Below are 19,243 nucleotides of genomic sequence, written 5' to 3' on the forward strand. Positions count from 1 at the left end.
GTATATAGATTGTTAAAAGAACAGAGCCAAAAAGTGAACCCATGTCCTCTGACCTTCACCCCATTTCTCTCCTCTTACCTAAAGGGAGAAAACACTGTCTCTTTCAAGTGCCCATCTTTCCCCAAAATCTGTAAGGCAAAATAGAAGGAATATAATCATAGATGTAGGACAAAAAGGTTATCAAGTGAAATTCCTTCACTTTACATATGTAAAAAAAATCAAAGCACAGAGAAAGTAAGTGGTAGAAGTGGGATCCAAAGCCAGGTCTTTGATCTTCATGTTCTATACCTTTTCCACTATACTGCACTTTAGTATAAAGGAAAATGCCTAAGTTTGATACCACCAGATCCAACCCCAGCAAGAACTCTAAAGGCTGAGCATCATTATCCTAAATCTGGAAGAGCAGGTAGCACAGTGGCTGAACTTGGAGTTAGGAAGACCCAAATTCAAATCTAGCCTAAGACACATAACAGTGTGACTCTGGGCATGTCACTTAACCTCTGTCTACCTCACTTTCCTGAACAATAAAATGGGAATAATAATAGCATTCTGCTTAGCACAGTGAATTTGTGGTTGTTAAATCATTTTCAGATGTGTGTGATTTTTTGGTGACCCCACTTGGGATTTTCTTGGCAAATATACTGGACGGGTTTTGCCATTTTCTTCTCCAGCTCATTTGACAAAAGAGAAATTGAGGCAAGCAGGTTTAAGTGAATTGCCCTGGATCATAAAACTAGTAACTATTTGAAGCAAGATTTGAACTCAGAAAGACCTAGCCACTGTGACACCTTTCTACCTGGAACATAGTAGGAGCTTAATAAATACTTGTTGCCATCCCCTTCTCTTCCCTCAGTTTTAAATGGGATAATTATAAGCACCTACTTTCCAGGGTGAAAAACAAATGAAATTTGCTGAGGAATGTGCTTTATAAACTTTTAAATTACTATTAAATGCTTCATTACTGGACCGTTTTAATTCCCACTTGGCTTGGAGAGTAAAAACAGTTCTTCTGAAAGGTTTGCTTCTACCAGGGAAACAGCCCCACTGTAGCAACCAAAAGATATATTGAACCTCTGGACTTCAGAGTGTTTAATACCTGGAAGTACTTGCTTTTCAGCCTTCTTCAGAATAGTATCTTTCTGCCCTCAATCATTTCTTTGGAGCCATCATAAAATTTTAGAGATAGAAGGGAATTTTGGGATTATCCAGTCCAACTCCATCCCCCATTCTCTTACCCACACTTATTTTACAGATGAGGAAACTTCATTGAGTTTAAATGATTTAACTAAATTCTCACAATGGAGACAGCGAAGTGGTGCAAGTTGTTGGGCCTGGTCAGGAAAATTCATCTTCCTTAGTTCAAATATGACCAGACACTCACTGGCTGTGTGAGCCTGGATGAGTCATTTAACCCTGATTGCCTTCATTTCCTCATCTGTAAATGTTTTAGGAAATAGGCAAATCACTCCTGTATGTTTGCTAAGAAAACTCCAAATGGAGCATAAAAGCATTTGACATGTTTGAACACTAACAAGAACTGGAATCTATACCATTGAACTTCTTCTTTCTCCTATATTGTGATGCTTATAAAATTTTCACATCCATCTACCAACTACCACATGGCCCAATCCCTCCAGACGTATTAGCATATTTCCAAATGTCTGCTGAATTTTTGTCAATTAATTTAAGGGTTTTGTGTACTTAAATCTACAATCTTGGACACACTCGATATTAGTATTTGAACAATATTTTATTTGGAATAGCTTTGATTTTTTTTATGGTCCCAGGCCTGCCAATTAAGCAGTTGAGCATCTATAAATAAATATTCATTTTCAGAACGATGATTTCATTAGTAGAGGAAACTTCCAGTTATCAGTGCCAATGAGCACCTGCTCTGTAATTTATAAAAATAAAGAATTGTCTAGAGCAGCTAGGGGATTAAGTGTATTACTCTGTTACCCAAATAGTATGTGTCAGTGGTTATTGGAGTTGTACCCAAATCCTCCTGGTTTCAAACTGTCTCTCTATCCATACTGCCCTTTTGTAAAGCAAATATTTTTGTAACTCACATACATTTTTTCTTTTCTTCCTTCCCCTTTTTTCCTCCTTCTTTTTCTTTCTTCTCCCCCTGCTTCTCCTCCTTCTTCTTTTACTCCTACTTTTCTTTGTTCTCCACCTTCTCTTTTTTCCACCTCTTCTTTCTCTGCTTCTCCTCCTTCTGCCCTCCCTTCATCTCTTCTTTGTTCTCTACCTCCATTTTCTTCTCCTCCACCACTCCTTGGCTTGATCCCACTATTGATCAGCCTGAGAGCTTTGATCTGGACCTGATATGATGTTCCTTAGGGATCCTAGTGGTCTCCCTGACCCCTGAACTTAGTTCAGACACCCAGATGGTTTAGTGCAGCTCAGCATTCCTAAGCTCAAGTGATTCACCAACCTCAGAATCCCTGCTATACAGGACGATAAGCAAGCACCGCCAGATAAGCACTTAGCTTTATCTGTTTTGTAAGTTTATACAACCTAATTCTATTCTGGCATCTGTCATGCAAGTTACTAGTTTTTTTGTTTTTGCTTTTTGTTTTTAAGCCAAACTTTCTTGTATCATATTTGGTGCATGTGATAATGTTCTATAAGACATAGAAGATCATGTTTTATCTAATTGAAAGTGATTCAATTATTAGAAATAACTAATAAAATTAAGTATAGAAGCAATACAAAATATTTGAGATAATCAATCTTTATAAATAGGAGGTGTTTCTGTAGCACTATCAGTGTAGTTTCCCAGCCTTAAAAATTCTTCCCTTATCTGCAAAAGACTGTGGCTGAGAAGAGAATAAATGAGAGCAAATTATAGCTTTTCTGGTGTCCTACATAGGATACCCAGGACCCAGTAGCTTCTTAAACATTTAATAACAATAATTATGATCATTCCCCTTACTAAATCATCACAGATGGGTGATTCCCATCACCCTTGGAGGACTCTAAACTATACAAGCTTAAAGGCTGATTGTCATTTCCCCTGACCCTGTAAAAAAAGGAATCACTGCAGAATCAGAGTTGACATTTTTATTGAGACCATGTAATGCTCTTAAACAATTTTTTCTTAGTTGAAGTATCCCCAATCCTCTAGCAGGAATTATTTTTCCTGCTTGAGAGAGCAAGCCAAGAAAAAATACAAGGAGACATGCTTCTTCCTTCTTCTTCAGGCATGTTTCCAGCAATTGCTACTTTTTCAGCTCCTTTAACAACTCCCAAATCAGGCCATGTGTCCCTGAATGATGTTTCTTATTTGGAGTCCCTCTGTCTTTGATTTGGACACCTGTTTCTATTTACAGATCTCTGAGCTCTGATTAAGATCAGATTTTCTCTCCTAACAAAGGATAAGCAGACCCTGCTAGCCCTTAAAAGTTATCAGGTTTAAAATTTTTTTTTAAGTTTAGCATTGAGATAATTGTACCTCTCGTTACAAATGAAGTTCTCTTTTTGTATGAATTAAAAATTCTGCCCAAATTCCTCCAAGCATATTTAATCTTATAATAGCTGCCCCCCCTTTTTTTTTAACTGTATCTCTAAAATGAAAAAGAACTGTCAATTCAATTAAATGAGTCAAAATTTGATGGTCTCACATTTGTCTTTTGAAATCCCATTATGAACAAAATTGTTTATAAGATTTCTTTTTGCAGAATAAACAGAATAAGAGAAGGATATTAGAGAATTTCTCAAATACCTGGGTTTTGTTTTACTCACCTCTTTCAATGTGGCCAAGCTGTTTCCTAATAGATATTAATTAGGACATTAAGTAACGTATGTGCAATACTTTTAATTTTTCATGAAGTGATGAAGATAGAAAATGGAGAACACTTACTGTAAAAAAGAGATGCATCTTCTAGCCTAAGCCAAATTTAGTGAATTTATTTTGCCCAAATTTTCAACATTAACATCATTATTTTATTTGTTTTAATCTAGTAACTTAATCTATTTATTATGTATATTGTGTATTGTTATAACTAGTTAATATTGTAATAAAAGTCCATGTCCAAAAACTGTTACAAAATACTAAAAAAAAAAATAAAAAGGAATTCCAATTAATTGCAAATGCAAGCTAAGAATTTGTTCTGTATCATTGTACCTTTTGCTCAGCTTTGAATGAATTGATAGAAAAGAAAAACATATTTGAATTCATATAGTCCTGTGTTCAAGTTCCAGCTCCACTATTTACTAGCTAAGTAATCTTTAACAAACCCTTTAGCTTCTTAATGCCTCTGTTTTTTTCATCTGTAAAATGAAGATAATAACGTACTACCTACTTTACAAGGTTGTTTGTAACGAGAAAATGTATGTGAAAGTCTCTTAGAAGTGCAAAACATTTTATAAATATAGGTTGTGATTATTATGTCAACCTAATTTTGAAAGTTAGTGGGAGGACACATTTTGAAGTCAGGAAGTCCTGCCTCTGACATGTATTGGCTGTATCAAAGTAATTTAACTTCTCAGGAGAATGGAATACAGATCTGCATCAGTGGAGACAATTTACATCAGTAATTTTCCATAGTAATAAAATCATAAGGCTGGGATTTTCCCCTTAAAGAAAATGTTTTGAAACTAGAATTGAAGTGTTGTATAACTGCTCTCACTTCCATTCTTATTTATGAATACCTAAGCATGCTTATGATGTAATTTTATCTCTGATTTATAAAATTTCTTGAGATTATCAAACTTTATCAGCTCTCTAAACCATGTAGAATTCCTTTATATTCCCAGTGCTTATCATAGTGTCTGAAACATAATAGGCACTTATAAAATGCTTATTGACTCAGTCAGGCATGAATATTCTGGTGTGAGAAGGGATCGCAATGACTGAATATATATCTCATTTCAATACTGTGTTGAGTGAATGAATATAATGGGTATATGATGAAATATGTATTTTAGTTCCTTAACTCATCTATGAGTTAAGCTGTAAATTGCTAGTAAAATTATGGCCTTTGTTTTTCTCCCCTCTGGCCAGTATTTATTTAACTCTTTATACTAGTTTGGCCAACAACAACCAAAAAAAATATGTTTCTAGTAACTTTATTTTAAGAGTATAGTTTTAAACAAATTTTATATTTATTAATTTGTCTTGAGCTGAAGTCATGAATTTTAGAGTATGTCTCTTAAACTTTACATACTATACTAATATAGCACTTTTAAAAAATAAACTTATTTTCCATTAGGAATCAAAAACTTTTAAGGGATCTTCAAAAATTAGTTTGTTGCTCTGCCTTCAGACATTGCTATTCCTTCTTGAAAGATCAATCAGTTAATAAACATGTATTAAGCTCTACTGTGTGGCAGGCAGGGTGCTGAGGTGCAGAGAAGGGTAAAAGACAGTCTAATGGGAGAAATGACATAAAAACAACTGTATACAGACAAAATAGAAACAGGATAAATTGGAAGTAATAAACAGAGGGAAAGCCCTGGAATTTAGAGGGAGAAGGAAGGAGATTTTGAAAGACTTTGAACACCAAACAGAAGATTTTATATTTGATCCTGAAGGTGATAAGAAGCCATTGAAGTTCTAGGGAGAGATGACATAGTCAAGCCTGACATTGAGGAAAATTACTGACAGTTGAAGGGAGGATGGATTGGAATAGCAGGGAACCCAATCAGCAGCCTGTTTCAGCAATCCTGACATAAGGTTTTTGACAGATAGGTGGTGCAATGGACAGAGCACTGGGCTTAGAGTCAGGAAGCCTCCCCTTTGTGAGATTAAATCTGGCCTCATTAGCTGTGTAACTCTGGAAAAATCACTTAACCCTGTTTGCCTCAATTTCTTCATCTATAAAATGAGTTGAAGAAGGAAATACAAATGGCTGAATAACAACATCAACTAAGAGTGGTAGCGATGTCAAAGAAGAAAAGAGGATGTATACAAGAAATGTTCCAATGGTAAATTTGACAGTCCTTGGCAACAGATTGGATATGAGGAATGAGAAAGTGTTAGGGCTCAAGGAAGATTGTGGGTGACTGGAAAGGTGGTGGTACTCTGCACATAGGCAAGTTAGAAAGAGAGGAAGATGTGGAATGAAGATAATGAGGTCAGTTTTAGACATGTTAAGTTTTAAGATGTGGGAGATTTGAGTCTGGAAATTGGGACTGAATAAGTGGACTTGAGAATCATCAGCACAGAGATGATCATTAAATCCATAGAAACTGAGATCACCAACTGAAATACTATAGAAAGAGAAGAAAAGATGGCTCAAGAGGGAGCCCCTATGTGCAGCCCCCTATAGTTAATGGACATGACCTGGTTGAAGATCCAGTAAAGGAGTTAGATAGGTAGGAAGAAAAACAGAAGACCAGTATCATGAAAACCTAGAAAAAAGAGAGTATCAGGGAGAAGAGAGCAATCTTTGTGATGAATAGATAGAATATAGAATATAGAAGAATGATTGCCTGGCAGATATTGTTAAGGTTTGGGAAGATCCCACTTCATTGCAAATAAGATGAATAATAAAATTTCTGAAAAAATACTTAACATTTCTTTTTTTTAATTTACTGATATCTTGTTTTTACTTTGCCTAAATTTCCTTCTTTATCTCTCCCCTCCCTCTTGCATAGAATCATCTCTTATAACAAAGTTTGGATTTTTATTTTTATTTTTTAATGAAAAGAGGAAGAAGGAAAAATCAGCAAAACTGTATGAAAATATATTCAGTGTCCCACACCATGAATCTGTCCCTCTCCCTACCTCATCAAAGGAGTATGTATACTTTCATATCTTTCCTTTGGAGTCATTCTTGTTCAGTCAATCAGACAAAAGCCTTTATTAAGCACTTACAATGTGCCAGGCACTATACTAAGAGACTAGGCACACAAAGAACAACAACAACAAAAAATAGTCCCTGTCTTCAAGGATCTCAAATAGGTGAGGCAACATACAAACAAGATTGCAAGATACGTCTAGCAGGGGCAGCTAGGTGGCACGGTAGATAGAGCACCAGTCTGAAGTCAGGAGGACCTGAGTTCAAATGTGGCCTCAGTCACTTAACACTTCCTGGCAATGACCCCAATTGCCTCAGCAAAAAAAAAAAAAAAAAAAAAAAAAAGAAAAAGAAAAATACAGAAACTGAGACTTGAAGGAAGCCAGGAAAAAAAGGGAAAGAGAAAATTCTGGAATTCTGGCCATGGTGGGAGAGGGGAGAAAGGCGAGGTTGTACAACCAGTGAAAATGAAGAGTTAGTAGAGTATCTTATTCAGGGAGGCCGTGGAATAAATTTAGGGAAGTAAAATATAAGAATGGAAAAGTATATCAAGTTACCAAGGGCTTTGAATGTCGAATTTTTTATTTAATCCTAGAGATAATAAAGTCACTGGAATGCAAAAAAAAAAAAAAAAATCGGCAGGGTGATATAGTAACACCTGCAGGTGTCAGTTTGGCAACTGAGTGGAGGTTGAACCAATGGCGAGAGACCTGAGGCAGGCAGACCCAGCAGCAGGCTTTTGAAATGATCCTAGTATGATATGATGGGGACGTATACCAGGATGGAAGCAGCATTAGGGATACATGCAAGTGGTGCTGCAAAGATACAATCAATGTGACAGCTAAAAGTTGCATATGGTGCCTAAAAGAGATCAAGGTGTCAACAATGACATTCAAGTTTTGAACTTTAGTGACTGAAGGTGGTGGTGCCCTTGATAGTGATAAAGAAGTTTGAAGAAAGAAAGAATTTTAGGGATGTATGTATGCACACACATATGCATTATATGTATACACATACAAATAGGAGTGAATTGATAGAAAAGAAAAACATACTTGAATTCATATGGTCCTGTGTTCAAGTTCTGGCTCCACTGTTTTTATAGGGCCTAAATGTTCCATTTTAACATAATATACATTATCTAGAAATATATCAAAGCATGACACAAGGAAAGCATAAAGGATATTTGCTATCTAGATTTGCCAAATGAGATAATTGAAATCAAGTTGTAGCTGGCAGAGTAAAGTTAATAAATGCAGGCGTGTAAACCTGCATGCGTGTGTGTGTGTGTGTGTGTGTGTGTGTGTATGTGAGAGAGAGAAAGAGATCTTTGATGTGTTGCTATGTGAAAGGAAGGGTCATGTGAAAGAAGCTCATTTCCTTTCCTTACAAGATGAAATTTCTTCACGTGACAGAGAAAGTATCCATGAAAGTCATCAGTGCAAAAAAAAAAAAAAAATCTGGAAATCTTTTTCATTTTGCATGATTGAATAAGACTTTAAATTGAACTCTGAGAATATGAGAAATAATAGTAATAACAAAACAATAAAGAATACAGCAAACAAAAAAACAAAACAAAATGATGCCGAAACACACCAAAGAAATCTTTTAATTTATAATTGAAAATACTGAGAGATCATAGAAATAATTTTTCTTAGCAAAATTTGATCAATTTTGATGTGCCTTAAGATATAATTGAGCACAAAAGAAAGGCTCAAGGTTTGACTTCTCTGTAGCCACCAATTCTGGAGTGGGGATGTTTCACTTACCCATTTGGTCTTCGATTATTTAAGGGTAAATCAGTTAATAAATTCAAAAGTTTGAAAGATGCCTTTGTATATTGCCATGATTATCTATTGGATTCACTTGCCTTTGTTTTCTTCTCTTCTCTGTGCCTCCCATTTTTACTTGCAGTGGCACGCCCTCTCCCGTGAAGAACAAGCTAAATATTATGAATTAGCTCGGAAGGAAAGGCAGTTACACATGCAGCTCTATCCAGGCTGGTCTGCGAGAGACAATTATGTAAGCATATACTGTCTATGGTTGCTTATTTTTCATTTGTTTTTTCTTACTGCTATCCAAAGTATGTATTTCAGGCATTAATTTATTTAAAACTAAACAGCTTAGAATGCATATATAACTATAACAGGAAGCAGAATACTACACTGGAAAGAGCACTGGGTTTGAATCCTGGCTCTGTTCTGTATGACCTATTTGACCTTGGGAAAATTCCTTAACTTCTTTAGCTGCCTCTGTTTCCTTATCAGTTAAATGTAGGGTGTTGGACAAGATAACTTTTAATGTGCCTTCCAACTCTAAATCTCTGATCCTAATAAGGTAAAGACTTCCCTATTATAGAAGTACTGGATGACTCCTTTTGAAGATGCAGAATTTAGATTAGATGACCATTAAGGTCTCTTACCATTCTCAAATTCCATGAAAAAATCCTTATGAGGCTGCTGCATTTGATGCCTCTGAAATGATTGCTGTAATCACTGTGCATTTTTCTGGGTTCTTGCATTAGCAAAGTTAAAGTCTCATGAGTGTATATTTTTGTTAATGATCTATTTAGTCGGGTTTTTTTTAATATTTTAAGGAAGGAAAACAGTTATAACTCTAAAAACTTGAACTATGAAACTAATTAGAAAAAAATTCTCATGTTCCAACATTGGTAGAAAAATCTTAAAATGTATAGGATATTCCCTGTGATAAGGACAAAAGTTGAATTGCTGTGAAGGTGAACATAGTTCCTATTGGTTTTCACATTCAAGCAAGAATTTATATTTACATAGACAGTGTCTTACATAGTATTTAATTCTCTACCAAAACTTTGCCTGATTCCCTTAAAATATTTATAAATCTCATCCTGAAAGTTTATGATTTCATAGACTTTGGAAGTGGGAAGAAGGCCTTAAAGTTGCCCCAGTCTTCTCCATTCATTTTACTGAGATAAGAGAGGATGGGCCTATTGTCCAAGACTATTGATTAAACCTGGCATTATGAAGCAAATTTTTCTCAGACTTTTAAAAGCTGGTCACCTCTTTTTTTGATTTAGTAGGAATATCTCCATTTTAGGGATTATATGCCCTTCATTCTCTGTGTCCTTTTATATACAGAATTCTAATAATTTCCTATTAGTGGAATGTTAAAATGCTTAGATTTCAATCTCCTATTTTGAAAATTCCCTCTTCTAATACTATCTTGATCTACTTTGTAACAATTCATTTAAAATATTTTTGCACTGGCCATGCTCAAAGGGGGACCTCTGTTTTTGTCAGTGCTAGATCTTAAGTAACCTTCATTGTCAGGACAGCCAATGAATTGGACTCTTTTTTGATGAAGAATTTTTAAAGTATTTTTAGAGACAGAGTTTTAATGGAAACCATTGTAATTGAATTCTTCTGTAAATTTTTTCCTTCTGTAAAATACTTTAAATGTAATGACTTGTTTCAGCTTAAGGATTGACTACAATCAATCAAAAACCCTAATGTGTTGCATATTCTTTTTAATCCCTCACTCAATTTCCTTGGCCATGAATGAGTTCATTTATTATGGGACATTTAATTTTCCAGTCAAGTAGTGCAAACAGAGGCAACCTTGATTCTTTTAAAGTTGGTTTTAGTCAATTTAAACCAGAGTAAAACTGAAGGATATTTATCACCAGAACATAATTAAAAGAAAAAAATTCTGTGTTGATATCTACTGGAAACACATTGATAAAAGGTAGCATCCCATGATTTCATCCCATACTATGGATGTTTAAAATTTTATTTTCATGTTTTGGTAATTTGGTTAATAATTATTTTGTAAAAACAAGTTAAAAAACCTTTACTTTCTAATAAAATTGTCTTTTGTTTAAGCTCAATACATTTGAGTTCTGGGGTACTGTATTATATTTATATACCATAATTTAATGAAAAGAAGGTTGATTTTTTTGCGTGTTCACACAGTTAAATACAGCCAGCATTTTTGTTTGGGGATGATAGACATTTGAAAAACAAACTTACATTTAGTAATTTAGATTATGATGCTTATGATGATTATTTTTCACAAAAGCTGAAGTATAGTATGTGATGGTATAATTTACTCCCTTTTTTTTAGAAGAAAACTCAGATGTGAGAACCACATTGGAGGGCAACTGAGCAATTTAAATATACACACTAAATATATATATATATGTATATATATACATATACACAATACATATATATGTGTATACATATGTATGTGTGTGTATATACAAAAAATTCCAGCCTTCTTAGCTTTCTGTGGAAGTCTCACTGTAATTTAATGAATAGAACATTAGATGATTAATTATTTTTATTCAGTGGTTAGGAAAATTATAGAATATTGCCTTTTTAAAGGAGATAGTTAAATCTCTATTTTGATGATTCTTCTGATAAATATTGCATAGAACTAGCAGGCTTCAAAGAATGTCCTCTCCCTCTTCTCTGTCTCTTATCATCTCTGCTTCTTTTGTCTTTTTTTCTCTGTATCCATGCATATTTTATGTGCACATAATACATATGTACTTCTTACATATTTTACAAATACATTTTTACCATATGAGTGGAGATCTATTTTCTATACATACTCTTTTCAGAGCTTATGAGATTTCTTTTTTTTTTTTTTTTTGAGTTTTTATTCTCTTTCTAGGAACAGAGAGAAAAGAGTGAATGATTTGGAGTGCATGGTACAAGAGACCATGATTTTTCTCATCATTCTATTATCATCCTAAACTCTTCTAATTAATTTGAAGAATAGAGTAGCATAAATGAATAGCATGCTAGACTTGAAGTCAGGAAGACTTGGGTTCAAAAGCTACCTTAGACACTTAATGTGTGATCCAACATGTGTTTCCTCAACTGTAAAATGGAAATAATAGAGAATGACATCAGGGAGGTGATGCCATGGTATGCAAGTGAATTGGATTTAAATGAGGGAAAGCTGTGCAAAGTCATCAGCCTCACTTTCTCTTCTAGAACCATCTGGATCCAATGGCTAGATAGAAATCAGGAAAACTGAAGATCACCCTGGATACAGTAGGAGATCTTGACCTTTTTAAGTTAAGGTTTTCAGCATGACTAGGGCAACCATCCATTCAGTGATTTAGGCTAGATTCAAAGGAAATAATGTCTGAAAGATGCTTTTCAGACTATGCTTTTCAAACTCTAAAGCCTAGATAAATTTCAGCTGCTCACTCTTAAGAGCTAATTATTGCAATCACACCTGCCATGTTACAGCATTATTTTGGAGATCCAAAGAATGCATAGGGATTAATGGGATATAATTTCAAACTACACACAAGTTCTGGTCATTTTCATTTGCTTTCTCAACTGACTTCATTCAGTATCAATAAATTTTTATCTCCCACTTTCCTAGTATTTCTGTGAATAGATTCAGCCAAAATCTAGTTCCACAGTCAATTACCCAACAATCTTAGAGGAAAAAAATGTATTTGTAACTTCATAGACATAAAAAAGAGGAAGTAATTAGGAATGCATGGTGTACACACACATATATACATACATACACACAAAGTACATGTACACAAAACATGTATGGAATATAATTCCAGTAGAGTTCTGAGATTAACTCCTGGTTATTCTATTGTGTTTAGGGTATAGGAAAGTATTATTATTATTAAATTATAATCATTTGAGAATGATGTCCTAAATCAAATTTGATCATTTTCTATATATAAATTATGGTATATTGTGCTATACATAATATTATATATACAGAGAGAGAGAGAGACTATAAATGGTGCAGTGGATAGAGTTCTGGGGCTAGTCAGGAAGACTATTTTTCCTGAATTCAAAACCAGCTTGAAACATAGATGTGTGATCCTGAACAAGTCACTTTAATTCTGTTTTCCCCAGTTTCTTCATCTGGGACTGGGGAAGGAAATGGCAAACTATATCAATATCTTTGCCCCACCCAAAAAACCCAAATGGGATCACAAAAAGTTGAATATGATTCAAATGGTTGAACAACAATTGCTATTAAAAATAATTTTAATGACTACTTATTACTTGAGGAAAACTAGTAAGGATGAAAATGGAAAGTTACAGAATTATTGATACTACTTATAAATGGAACCCAAAATTTTTAGCAGTTATTGAAATAAACAGGAACTTTTAAAGTAAACAAATATCTACATTATCTCATCCCTAAGAGGAAGACCAAGTTAACATCACTTTCCCTTGCTCTCATTCTCCCACCATCATTTCCCCACCCCCTTTCAATCTGTCTCTTTATCCCTTGCTCTGTCTATATCTCTCTTTGTATCTATGTATCTGTCTTATTCTTTCCATGGATAATATAATAGGAGAGAGAGATATTCTTATCTCTGCTCTTTATCTTTCTGTTGTTTTAATTTCACATATATCATATGTAAATGACATGATGAATTCCCTGTTTTCCAGGGTAAGAAAAAGAAGAGGAAGAGAGAGAAACTACAGGAATCCACATCAGGTATGCCCAAAGTGACTTTCTGTGTCCAATTCACATGCTTCTAAAACCCTGTGCTCAAAATAACATGCATTTTCTCTAAATTCTGTCATATTCTAGAGTTCTAAGTTGTTTTTCTTCTCTTTTCCTTCCTTATATGCTTTTAAAAGTTTTTTTTTAAATGAAATCATGTGAATATGCATTAAAAACCCCTTTTGCCTTGAAATCCTAGGTGCTAACTGTGTTTGAATTTTTAATTCTTTGCTTCTATTGCTTGGCTGTGTTCTCTTTGCCTTTATCCATTCTGTTCTTTTCCATTTGCATAAATCTTCAAACGTGTTTTATTACATGATCATCATAGGGTACAATAGACTACATCACCTTGAAGTATTTTTCGTAGTTTTCTATATTATTTAATGAAAAACACAAAGAGAAGGTCATCTTTCTAGTAGATAGGCTCAAGGCATCAGTAAGATCTTATTTTTTTCCTTCATTAAAAACATTCTCACTACCTATATATGACACAAATAAAAATGGCTGATATAAGAACCACAAAAAACAAAGCAAACACTTCCACATGATGTTATAGCGTGCTACATATTTGGTATGTACAAAAAATCTTCAATGAATCTTTGTTAAAGGACACAATTTTCTCCAGGTACAGGTCCAAGAATGACAGCTGCCTACATCTGAAGCATGGTAAGAACGTCTCTCTAGCCTTCCTGCCAAAATGAATTATAAAATAGGCCTTTGCTTGTGAACCTCCTTGCTAACAGTGATTCCATTCAGTATTATTATTTTTTAAATAAGGAAAAACAAAATCTAGTTCTTAGCATCTAGTCTGGTTTTCAGATCTGGTAGTTTTTATATCATCTATATATTCAAAAATAGCTTTTCTTTTACTTTCTTCTCAGTTTTCCCCTTCTGCTGCCCTCAATCACACTTCCCTCTCCTCAATTCACCAACCATAGCTTACTGAGGAATTAGTTTCAAATCTGTCTAACAGGCATCTTGCCATCCCAAGGATAATAGATATGGCTTCTGCTTTCAGAACCCTTTTAGTCAACATTGGGGAAAAGGACTATGTTCTTGATTGGAATGTAGCACCATTCAGCCAAGACATTCCAGTTTATGCTAGGTTTCAGACTTTTCTCAGTTAATTGAGTATTAACACTTAAAAATCAATTTGTTTCTCAAGGAAAAGATAGCTATTCCCTTTTACCATCCCAGGTCATAAATTTGTGAACAGATGAATTTTTCTCTCCTTGTAATAATAATTGCTTGTTCTCATTTGCATATTTTAGAAATATCATATACTAATTTAATTCCTTTTTTATTTTAAATGCTTCTTTTTTCTTCTGAAATCACATCATTACAACTCCTTGAGTGAGTGTTTTCCAGCAATGTTTCCTGTTCTCATCACGAACCAGGTTTCATCTTTGCTAATTGATGTCAATTCACACTATGTTTTACTGTTTCAATCTTATAGACCTCTCCTCAAGAACCTTTTTGAACTAAGCATTTATGACTTGTTCTCCTGGGGTTCGGTTTTTTTTTCCCACTCTTAGAAAGTTCATTGACTTTAGTGAGAGCTCCACCAAGAAAGGTAATAAAATGTTCTCTGGGGGACTTTTCATGGAAATTCATACACATCTAAACATATATTGACAAAGTAAATTCTTGAATAGTATAATGTCTGTAGGTTTTTTAAACTTTAATCATATATTCATATTTTTCGTATTCCCATTTTTCTTTAAAGGAATGGGGTTTGAGGGGCTTGGACACTAATTAGGAGACCCTAAAGGCCACAAATGAAATTTGTCCAGGTATCTATAATTCCATTGAAAGTACAGTACAATTCTGATTATTATAAATAATGAATCCCTGTAGAATGGTCCTATTCAAATTTGCAATGGACATTTCCATTGGGCTGGAATCAATTGCCATATTTTATGTAATTATAACTTCCCATAGTGCAAATTTAAATAAGTGCAACCACTTCAGAGGATTCATTATTTGCATAAATCAGAAGTTAGCTATAGAAACTGTAGAGTAGTCTCTGCTTTTATAAGAAGGAATTCAAAGCTCATGGACAGTTAGCCAGATATGATATTTTGAGCTTTATTTATATGTAAAAATTGTCACTTCCCTCCAAAAGCATGGTTATTTTCCTTCCCTAGATCCAGCCTTAATGTCTTTTCTTCCCTTGGAATTTCCCACCCTTAAACACTCTACAAGCAAAAATGGCAAGCCTTGCTTAAGCATAGCCTCACTAAATCATGTTATCTGATTACACATGCTTCAGACTGCTTGGTTTTTAGATGCATGTGACCTACTAAAGTAGACACAGCCTAAAGTGCCAAACACTTAAAATCTATGATGCACATAAAATATGATGGCGTGTATCACTTCAATGGCTCCTGTTCTCAAATAAGGATAAGACTATTCAGTTTGTCATACTGGGTAAAGAAGCTCATGCATAGAGAACAGAGAAAAGGTCATTTTAACTACATTGCAGAATATGGGAGAGGAATGATGTCCATTGAAACTGGAAAGGTAGGTTTGGGCTAAGTTGTGAGAATTTTAGAAGCTAAACAGAGACATTTATATTTGGTTCTTGGGCAATTAGAACCTGATGGAATAGATTGGGTAGGGGAGTAACATAGTCAGACTTTCACTTAAAGAAAATTGTTCTAGCAGCACTATGTAGGATGGCTTGAAATGGGGGACATGAGAGGATTCCTCCATTGCATAAGAATTATAAAGCCATGAGACTAAATGATCTCTTCACTCCCTAAGTCCAGCATTCTAATTGCCTCTTTATATACTTTCCAAGGTTCCATTATGTCTTCCTTGAGATATGTTGATCAAAACTAATAATATTTGTTTTGCAAATTGCTGGAAACAGTGAAACTTGCAGCTTTTGCTAGTTGTAAGTTCTGCTATACTCTTAAATCCACAGAGGTGACAGCACTCATTGGATTATTTTAGGCCTTCGTGAAAGCATACCTGCAGGACTGAATCCCATATAATTGTGCAGTTTTGAAGGGGGAAGAAAGAGATATTTGAATTAAGAACAAGAGCATATATATTATTAATTATTTTTATCTTAATAAATACAACTGCCTATCAAAACTAACTCCTACATAATGAAAATAGAAACCTTAACAATAATCCTAATTATATATATAAATTACTAATAGATCAATACCTGTAGTGGGACTTTCCTGAACACGAGGTCACATTTATTTTCCATCTCTTAGGAGAGAGATAGTTAGACAAAAGAAGAAAAAGAGAATGAGACAAAATTCTGATCTTTCTTCTGTTCTCCAAAAGAACAGCCTTCTTATCAACATTTCGCTGGAACAAAGTCAATAATCCTCTCAGGATATTCCATTCTTGTTCCATCTTAGGCTAAAGTAGGAAGTTAAAGCCATGCCTTGTACTTCTGGTCAAATGCTTCCAGTCATGTGCAAGTGCCAAATGCTGTACCTCATCACTACCTCTTTGACCAAATCAACCTCCTGTTGTTAACTTTTCCAGGAAGGAGTCCTTTATGAGTCCAGGAGCTCCATCACCTTATTTCTGCCCTTTAGGACACTATTATACTGGCTAGAGTGAGATGGGGAAGGGAATGTGTTCTGTTACTGTCTCTTTCACAATTAGAAGATGTGAATTAGCAAATATAATATTACCTACCTAGGATGGAAGCACACTAGAACAAATCCAAAACTGAAATCATACCACATAAAAAGAGGACGATGTTTTACTTTGTTTTCCATATTCTTCTTAGGCAAAGCTGGGAACAAGATGAGAAGAACATTACTAAGTATATACTAAGCGTTATATAATACATAGGAAAGGATTAATATCTCTATTTGACACAGAAATTATTCTTCCTGTTTTCCCACTCTTTTTGGCTCCTATTGATTTCGTTCGGGCCTCTTGAGACTAATGATTATTATCCTAGACTGAAATAAGTTAGAGTTGCCATTGCTGTTGTGTCTAATGTTATCTTCAGTTTGTTCTATACCTCCTTCAGGGATATCTGACAGGTCCACTATTCCTTGCTCCTTTCCTCATCATCTTTTATGGACTTGGGCTTTAGTATACCGCCAGTCTTCCATAGTTATGGCTTTCTTGGACCTTATTTTGATCCCTCTACCCTAGCTGAAGAAGGCACTTCCTTATCTGATTCCCAAAGATTCTTCCTTGAGCCTCAGGATTCTCTGTCCTGGACTTTGTGCCCTCCTCCAGATCATTTTTTAAAATGTCTCTGTCGGGCCAGTTTTCTGGAATGTCTATTTTTACCTAAATCTGGCCTGTTTCTAATATAAAGTATATTTGGTAATCTATTATCAAAGCTAAATCTCCCTTTCTAAAAATTTAAGCTTCTTTCTTGATTGTTCAAAATTTAGAGTCCCTTTTGATCCTGTCATCTAAATGGAGGGAGCCATCTTTCTCTGAAACTCATATCAGATCCGTCAGATTTCTCCTTAACAATTCTTTCTACTTCCTAAAGCTCTTTTTTATAACCCTCACTCTGGTACTATTTTTAAAATATAATTCTGTTTTTTTCCAATGAATAAAAATCTATTTTCTTTCTGCTGCCTCATTAGTAGAAATATAAAATATATAAAATATAAAACCCTCATAACAAATATTACATCAAAATGTAAAATCATTTTAAAATAAATTTTCTGCCCACCCTAATTTAAAAAAATTATTTCACACCATTTTAAAAAGGCTTTAAATACTAATATAAATATATTTCCCAATAAATAACAGATAATTGACATATGGTAAACTATCATAACATATAATGCTTCCTAATGTGATCACTATTTTGTGTTTAAAGAAACTATTTCCACTGATGTGCTTCAGATCACTAAGTATATATTTATGATCAGTCCTTGGGTATCCATCACCTACACATAGAAAAGCCTAAATTAATTAATTGTCAAAAATGGGAAGTTCAAGTCAAGTGACTTATACACTAGCTTCAATGTGTTTTGTTTTTATTTTGACTGTTTCAAAAACTTTTTTTACATATATAAAAAACATTTTCCTACATGAACTCACCTGAACATATAGGGTTTCTTTGATGACTAAGGATATTGCAGTGCAGTAGATCATGATAGTATTTATTTATTTTTTAAAGCTTTTTATTTTAAAATATATGCATAGTTTTCAACATTCACCCTTGCAAAACTATGTGCTCCAATTTTTTTCTCTCTTCCTCTTCCTAAGACAGCAAGTAATCCAATATATGTTAAACATGTGCAATTCTCATGATAAGTATTTAGATAAAATAAATTAAAGGAAATCTGGCCGAATAAACACAGATTTTGAAATACCTTCTAAAAGCTGAAGAGGTTCCCTATCCCCCCAAAATGGTTAATTGTTTCAATTAGTTGGACTCCAATGAATCCTAGTCCCTTCATCTAAGCCATTCTTATTTGGTCTCAATGCCTGTAAAGTAATTGCTCTCCAAAATTTCATTTTTACAAACTACATTAATTTAACTCCAGTCATATAATGTGAAATATAAAGCAGGGACTCAATTTCCAATTATCGGAATCATCTGGTAATTGTAAATGTTACTTGACTCTTTTGAAGGAGAAAGGATCTAAAAGTTTATTACGTGTCTGGTTGATGTATATTCAGAAATTCTTATTCGGTAGGTCAGGAAATTAAAGATATACAAGATTTTTTGAACATAATGCTAGAAGGTTGACCCTAATGCTACTTCTTCCAATGTATTAGCCTATGCTGCCTCCCAATGTTCCTTATTATTTATGATTAAGATAAATGTGTGAATTGATATTAAGGTTTTTATTTACTAACTTGCAAATAAGCAAAATGCCTTAATATTAGCCATAAGTTATATAGCTCCCAATACAATATCTAATTGTTATTTTTTTCTTTCCTTACTAAATGCTTTGGTTTAGCTATATATAAAGAAATAGCCTAATAAGAGAAAAGAGTGCTAGATTTGGAAAAGAAGAGCTGGGTTTCAATTCTTGATAGGTGACATTACTTATATG

At 34.1% G+C, this 19,243-nt stretch overlaps 1 protein-coding gene across 4 annotated transcripts in view; it reads left to right on the forward strand.

Annotated features, from left to right (window-relative positions):
- LEF1 (lymphoid enhancer binding factor 1) overlaps positions 1–19,243 on the forward strand; it is a 161,234-nt gene that overhangs the window by 127,897 nt on the left and 14,094 nt on the right. For all 4 annotated transcript variants that reach the window (XM_031943814.1, XM_031943813.1, XM_031943816.1 and 1 more), the window contains 3 exons: positions 8,658–8,765; positions 13,172–13,220; positions 13,855–13,895. In XM_031943814.1, coding sequence (XP_031799674.1) covers positions 8,658–8,765; positions 13,172–13,220; positions 13,855–13,889 — 192 coding nt within the window. In that variant the 3' untranslated portion in view covers positions 13,890–13,895. The remainder of the gene's footprint in view (positions 1–8,657; positions 8,766–13,171; positions 13,221–13,854; positions 13,896–19,243) is intronic.

This window comes from Sarcophilus harrisii, chromosome 6 (genome assembly GCF_902635505.1).
Source record: "Sarcophilus harrisii chromosome 6, mSarHar1.11, whole genome shotgun sequence".
Lineage (NCBI taxonomy): Eukaryota > Metazoa > Chordata > Mammalia > Dasyuromorphia > Dasyuridae > Sarcophilus > Sarcophilus harrisii.